This window comes from Cibotium barometz, chloroplast (assembly GCF_041138505.1).
Source record: "Cibotium barometz chloroplast, complete genome".
NCBI classification, from domain to species: domain Eukaryota; kingdom Viridiplantae; phylum Streptophyta; class Polypodiopsida; order Cyatheales; family Cibotiaceae; genus Cibotium; species Cibotium barometz.
The window spans coordinates 144,907-152,500 of record NC_037893.1 but is presented as its reverse complement, the minus strand read 5'-3'; the positions used below and the strand labels follow the sequence as shown (position 1 = coordinate 152,500).

At 45.5% G+C, this 7,594-nt stretch overlaps 3 protein-coding genes across 3 annotated transcripts, besides 1 other annotated feature. All coding sequences in view use genetic code 11, as the record gives it.

Annotated features, from left to right (window-relative positions):
* Positions 1-7,594: part of an inverted repeat (inverted repeat region A; IRA) that runs on past both edges of the window.
* Positions 4,388-5,209, top strand: rps12 (ribosomal protein S12; one part of a trans-spliced gene, as the record gives it). Coding sequence (YP_009490460.1) covers positions 4,388-4,619; positions 5,184-5,209 — 258 coding nt within the window.
* On the top strand, positions 5,275-5,748 carry rps7 (ribosomal protein S7). Its single transcript is given in 1 exon segment — positions 5,275-5,748. A coding segment is annotated over 1 exon segment (474 nt).
* On the top strand, positions 6,398-7,459 carry psbA (photosystem II reaction center protein D1). The gene has a single exon. It carries the CDS (start codon positions 6,398-6,400, stop codon positions 7,457-7,459), a length of 1,062 nt encoding a protein of 353 aa, YP_009490545.1.

Below are 7,594 nucleotides of genomic sequence, written 5' to 3'. Positions count from 1 at the left end.
GCGATACCTAATGGAGACAAGTCCTTGGCCCGGGTTTGAGAAGGAGAGAGAGGAATGGGAGCGAGATGGCTGTGAGACGATAGACTGTTCCAACGATGTAGGAAGTGCCGATGATGTTAATAGTCTCGATAGTGTCGATAGTGTCGATGATGTCGATAGTGTCGATAGTGTCGATGATGTCGATAGTGTCGATGATGTCGATAGTGTCGATAGTGTCGATGATGTCGATAGTGTCGATACAGTCGATCCTGTCGATCACTTCGATACTGTTGAAGAGGTAGAGAGTGCCGATGATGTCGATAGTGTCGATAGTGTCGATAGTGTCGATAGTGTCGATAGTGTCGATACTCTCAATACTTTCGATACTGTCGATACTGTTGAAGAGGTAGAGAGTGTCGATAGTGTCGATAGTGTCGATAGTGTCGATACTTTCAAGACTGTCGATACTGTCAATACTGTTGAAGAGGTAGAGAGTGTCGATAGTGTCGATAGTGTCGATACTTTTCCAACTTGCAACAATCTCAAGCAGGGTCTTTGCAAGAGGGACGGCACGGCTGCAAAAGGAAGAGAGAGTGGAGGCTGGGGGGATCAGTTTACAGCCCCTGAGGAGGAGAGAACCAGGGACTTCCTAAAGCGGTATCCTGAGCTAGAGGAGGCCCGCCGCAGGGAGGAGACGTGGACGGTTGAACAGATAGTGCGGTGGGCAGTCTCTAACCTCAAGGTCAGGGCAGGTCTCAAAGGGCTGGTGGGGAGCCTCTATCTAAAGGCGGAGACAGCATCAACGCGTGGCGCACACAAGCTCCCCCCTTTATTGCCAAGCACCACCCTGGCCGGCATGCCTTATCCTCTATCAGGCCTCTTGAGTTCAGGTCTCTCGAGGCTGGCTGCTCTTCCCTCTCGATACAAAGAACTCGTAGATCTCCTTAATGAGGAGAGCGTGGTCATTACCAGCACGTGCTACCTCCTCTTCCGTCTCTTTGGGCCAGGAGCCCGGCCTTACTTCCACCGTCGGTGCCCTGTACAGCAACCTTTTGCCACCTCCTACAGGTTTCTACCCAGTTACGCACGGCTCGTGCCGAAGAGCGGCCATGGATCGGCCACCCTGGCCAACCTGAGGCGCGACCTAAAGGGTGTTATCTACCAGGTTATCAACCAACTCGTCCTTCCCGATGAGCTCGTCCTGGAAGAGATTGACATGGTGGCGTGCCACACGGGCATCTATGCAGGGCTGATGGGCTACACCAAAGCACCTAACACATGGGAGGCCTACCAATCAGGGTTCTTCTGGGCCTTTGTTATGGAGAAGTGGGGAGACGGATGTCCCAAGCCACTCCTTAAGCGAATACTCTACTCGGGCTTAAATGGGGCCAGCCTGACCAGTCAGGCCGGCGCCATCTCAGCGTGCATTAAGGAGGCGCATCAAGAGCACCAATCTACGGGGCTCGCTGACTTCCAGAAGAAGGTTTTGGGAAATCCCATCCTACAAGAGCTCGCCCTTTTCCACGAAATGGTGGGTTCAAGAGGCATGATCTATCTTCCCTCCCAGATAAGGCCCTACTATGGGAGGCCAGAGGAGGCATCTTTGCCGGGGAGGCCCCGCAGCCTCTACCACAACGGATTGCTCACCTCTCGCATACTTGCGTCCCATGAGGTGATCCTCCTTATGTACCTCGTGTCTCATTTAGAGGAATCCCGTATGGGCATCCCCGTTAGCCTAGAGAACGACGGGCTGGTCCACCTTACCCGGCGTTCTCACCACTCTCCCACCACCCGTTTGCTTGATGTCTCACTTAGACAGAACAGCCAACGCCTCCTGGGGGTTGAAATCCCGGTGGAGCGCAAGGGGTAGTGCCCTGATTGAGTGGGAGACAAGTCAACCTATTGAAACTAGGGAAAGTCTTGAAAGTATCGACACTATCGACACTATCGACACTATCGACACTATTGACACTCAATAAAGTATCCACAGTATCAATAGTATCGACTGTATTGACACTCAATACTGTATCGACACTATCGACACTATCGACACTATTGACACTCAATAAAGTATCAACAGTATCAACAGTATCGACAGTATTGAAACTCAATAAAGTATCGACACTATCGACACTATCGACACTATCGACACTATCGACACTATCGACACTATTGACACTCAATAAAGTATCAACAGTATCGACACTATTGAAACTAGGGAAAGTCTTGAAAGTATCGACACTATCGACACTATCGACACTATCGACACTATTGACACTCCATAAAGTATCAACAGTATCAACAGTATTGACAGTATCGACAGTATCGACACTATCGACACTATCGACACTGTCCCCACCACCCGTGTATCTAATCCCCATATCTACTATGCACATCAACCCAACAAACACGACGTCGCCTTCTTCCCTGGCCACCCGCTCCTGCGCCTTCTGGGCCCACATCTTCTCCAAATGGGGAGATGACATACCAAAACACCTACTAGAAACCCTCCTTTACTCCGGCCTTAATGGGGCCAGCTTAAAAGGGGGCGGTTCCTTACTCTCTAAGGTGAAAGAGGCGTGCGGAAGCCTGCCCGGATACGAGCTGGAGCAGAGGGTTCTACGCCACCCTATCCTCCAGGAACTGGCCTCTTTCCAGCTCTCCCTGGGACGGAGGGACAGGATCTACTTCCCCTCCCGCAAACAACCGTACTATGGCAAGGTAGAGGGGGAGATGGGGGGATGGGGAGATGGGGAGCCGTGCCGGAGGGAGCAGATATCACGAGGGGTTGCTGTCGTCTCGCGCATTAGCTTCCCACGAGGTTGTTCTCCTATTGAGCCTCGTTGATTGCTTGGTTCGTAATCGCTCAGGCGTCCCTCTCAGTTTGGAAAACGATGGTTTGCTCTTTCTAACCCGCTCGTCGCGCCGGGAGGATACGCTAGCTTGGTGGTAACCTGAGGTCGCGCAGTCTGGATTTTCTTGGGGTGGAGATTCCTCCGGAGAGTAAGGCGTGACACGCCTCTACATGCACCCCCCCCCTTATCTTGCTTCACCACCTCGATAACGGAAAAAGCCGACATAGTCGACATCTCGACACTCTTTCCCTATATCCCTTTTGACACATTACACGGAGGTTTATGCACATTGTCTCTACTCTTATAGGCTTTTTCGGTATCCTTAAGTTCGTCCTTGACCGTACTTTTGCCAGTTGCCTACATAACTTTCGGGAGGCTATAACGGAGGCCTTGTTAACCCACTGGCAAGTCCCCAATTTCAAGTTAAAAGATTTCTCAGAGACATGTTTCAAAAGAGTCGGGGCTACCTCTACCCAACATCTTTGTAACCCTATACAGTCTCTAACTATACTATACTAGATTGGTGCATTGGCATCCTACCGGGACTGGCTATGCAACTGATATTACTAAACCCGTCTAAAATTGGCATTACTAACTCTCTTTTTACTACACTTTCGTTCTTCTTTCCCTATTCATAATCTTTATGGTATAGATGAAATACTCGTCCTCGCCATTCATCTGAATTAACCTTGGAGTACACAACTGAATTAGAAAAATCTGTGTCATGCATTGGTAGTAACAATTGGTAGTAATAACAGCTTGACCTTCTCGAGGTCCCGTGGTACAATTTTCTTTCCACGGAACCTGGACTTCTGATCCGGTCCACGGAAGAGGGAGGAAATAGGATGCAGGACTTGACTTAGTCGCTCGTCACGGAACAAGCTAACTAAGCCAGAATCACCGAGACAAGTAACCTCTTTTCTTTTTCGTATATATCCCTGGTTTCCTTTCTCACTGCTACTTCAGCATCATCGCTACTAGCGGGCCTCAAGCAGTCATCGGATCCTATCCCATAAAGATACGTATCCTTACTCACTTACTTATTAGGTAGTTAGGTAGGTTACCGAATCTTTCTCAGGCAGCCTCGTTGGAACGAAAGAAAGAACGAAAGTCAGATATCGAAGCTGTCTTCATTTCAAAATGGATTCCTTATCGAAGGGTAATTAATGATATGGATAAGCCTATACCAACTCGTCAATCTCCTCTATATTTGACCCGTTTCATATTACTCAAATGAAAACAAGAGACTCATTAGCGAATCTACCCAGCAATTTGATAGATTTTCCATTTCTCTATCCGTGCTACTTATTAATAATACTGAGGTTTGGGAAATGAAGGGGGCATAAAAGCAAAGATTTGGAAATGAGTTGAAAAGAATCTAATTTTTTTTTGTAAATTCTTTTGTAGCTGAGAACAGCTGAAAAGAGTCTTGTACTCCTTTTCTTAAGAGTAATTGATAAGAGGAATTGAATGACGAGGAGCCGTATGAGGTGGGAATCTCATGTACGGTTCTGTATAGTGACATTGAAACTGACTCATCTGTCAACTATTCCACAACTACACCAAAAAAACCTAACTCTGCCCTACGTAAAGTCGCCAGAGTTCGATTAACCTCCAAGTTCGAGGTAACGGCTTATATACCAGGTATTGGCCATAATTCGCAGGAACATTCGGTGGTCCTTGTGAGAGGCGGAAGGGTTAAAGACCTACCCGGTGTGAGGTATCATATCGTTAGAGGAACCTTAGATGCTGTAGGAGTAAAGGATCGTAAGAAAGGGCGTTCTAGTGCGTTGCAGAACATTGTCGCAACTTGTATCATCGCAATGATTCCGTATCAGTTGTTCTGATATGTTAAACGTGTAGCCGACCCAGCATTGCCAGGGGACTGAAGCCTGCTATTACAAAGATTGAATATTATCCATCTATTTGTGTGAAACAACTTGGTGTCCAAGGTATTACATTCCAGTAAGTTGAGTTTTACCTGGACTCCTACCTAGAAAATCTTAGAATGTCTCTTCCTCTTGGAACGGGTTCAGACTACGATTATGGAGATTCGGTGAAGTTTTTGTGAACATTCGGTAATTGGATCAATAAACCCACGGACATTCTTAGTAAGATAACTGAAATGCAAGATTTTCTTTTTCCATTCCTAAACTTTGACTTTCTTCTATTCTTAGAATAATGAAGAGGAAACGGATACTCAATGCATAATGAGTAAATATGATTAACTAAAAGTGGTTCAAAATCACTTCAATAATTTCTATTCAATCATATGGAAAGCTGTATTCGATGAAAGTCGTACGTGCAGTTCGGAGGGAGATCTTCGACTAACCGGCGGATCCACCCTACAATATGGAGTGAAGAAGCCAAAATAATATTCTAAGATACCATTGGCGTTGGGATAAAAGAATTGATTGAAATCTGACATATCTGCAAACTCATGTTACATCGGAGCAGTGTAGCGAACAGAAAGAGAAATATAGAATCGGATCCGATTTATCGTAATCGATTAGTAAACATGCTGGTTGATCGTATTCTTAAGAACGGCAAAAAATCATTAGCTTATCAGATTCCTTATCGGGCTATGAAGCGGATTAGATAAAAGACAAATAGGAATCCACTGTCTGTTCTACGACAAGCAGTACGTGGGGTAACTCCCGATGTAGTAACAGAATCCAAACGTGTAGGTGGATCGACTTATCGAGTTCCCGTTGAAGTCGTACCTGCAGAAGGAAAAGCTTTGGCTATCCGATGGTTATTGATCGCGTGTCGAAAACGTTCAGGTCGAAGTATGGCTTTAAGATCGAGTGATGAATCAATGGATGCTGCTAGAAATTCTGGTAGTGCCGTACGGAAGAAAGAGGAGACCCATAAAGTGGCGGAAGCTAACAAAGCTTTTGCCCATTTCCGTTAATTTCAGATTTGTTCCAATCCACAATGAAAAGATTGTGGATTGGAACCAGGGCGCAGGTTATCGGGAATCAGAATACGCCATAAACAAATGGATAAGTAAAAATTGGACGATGAATAAGAGATATCTAAGCCATAAGTGAGGATTGATAACCATTTAGTAGATTATCAATTATTAGACTCTCTATCTTATAGAAGGGGAAGAAACTAATGTGGAGTTGGAAAGTCCATCGGGGAAAGGCTTGATGCAATATCGATTAGTTATTCGGAGAACTGAGATCCATTGGGACGCACATAGAGGAAGCTGTATGATCTGAAAGATCACTACAATTTGAGGAGCTTCTCCCAGTCCCAACCAATTTTCAATGGATGATCAATGAATAGTTAGTCCCCCTCCTTCCCACGAGACATAGAGGAAAAACTATTTTTTTTTTTAATTCTAAAAAAAAAAAAAAAGGGGGGGGGGGGGGGGGGTCGCGTTGTGGAATAAGGGATAGGGTATATTCAAGATACCGATAAATAGCCTCTGTATCTAATAGTTTTGGATACTCAATCAATCTTAGTTGACACGGATAGGATTTCGTGATATACTAGGAGTTAACAAGCTTACTAGCCTGGGGAATCACTAATTATTTTGAAAACCAAAGATTACCATGACCGCAACTTTAGAAAGACGCGAAAGCGCAAGCCTATGGGGTCGCTTCTGCGACTGGATCACCAGCACTGAAAACCGTCTTTACATCGGATGGTTCGGCGTCTTAATGATTCCTACCCTACTAACCGCAACCTCTGTATTCATCATTGCTTTTGTCGCAGCTCCTCCTGTAGATATTGATGGTATTCGTGAGCCCGTTTCTGGTTCTTTGTTATATGGGAATAACATTATCTCTGGTGCTATCATTCCTACTTCTGCAGCTATCGGATTACACTTCTACCCAATTTGGGAAGCAGCTTCCGTTGATGAATGGCTATACAATGGTGGTCCTTACGAACTGATCGTTCTTCACTTCCTACTTGGTGTAGCTTGCTACATGGGTCGCGAGTGGGAACTAAGCTTCCGTTTGGGTATGCGTCCTTGGATTGCTGTTGCGTACTCAGCTCCCGTCGCAGCTGCTGCCGCCGTTTTCTTGATCTACCCAATTGGTCAAGGAAGTTTCTCTGACGGTATGCCTCTAGGCATTTCTGGTACTTTCAATTTTATGATCGTTTTCCAGGCTGAGCATAACATCCTTATGCATCCTTTTCACATGTTGGGTGTAGCTGGCGTATTCGGCGGCTCTCTATTCAGTGCTATGCATGGTTCTTTGGTAACTTCTAGTTTGATCAGAGAAACTACTGAGAATGAGTCTGCTAATGCAGGTTATAAGTTCGGTCAAGAGGAAGAAACCTACAACATCGTAGCTGCTCACGGTTATTTCGGCCGTTTGATCTTCCAATACGCTAGCTTCAACAATTCTCGTTCTCTACACTTCTTCTTAGCTGCTTGGCCCGTAGTAGGCATCTGGTTCACCGCTTTAGGTATCAGCACCATGGCATTCAACTTAAATGGTTTTAACTTCAACCAATCCGTAGTTGACAGCCAAGGTCGTGTTATTAACACTTGGGCTGATATCATAAACCGTGCTAACCTAGGTATGGAAGTTATGCATGAACGTAACGCTCATAACTTCCCTCTAGACTTAGCTTCTGTTGAAGCTCCTTCTATAAACGGATAATATCTGTCTGGTTATGCAGTATAACTGAATACCAAACCTTTTAGTTTTAAAAGGTTTGGTATCCAATGAGGGTTCGTTAGATAAAACGAATAGAAAGAATGGTAATGGTTTGTCAGAATCTTACAATCATCAGTT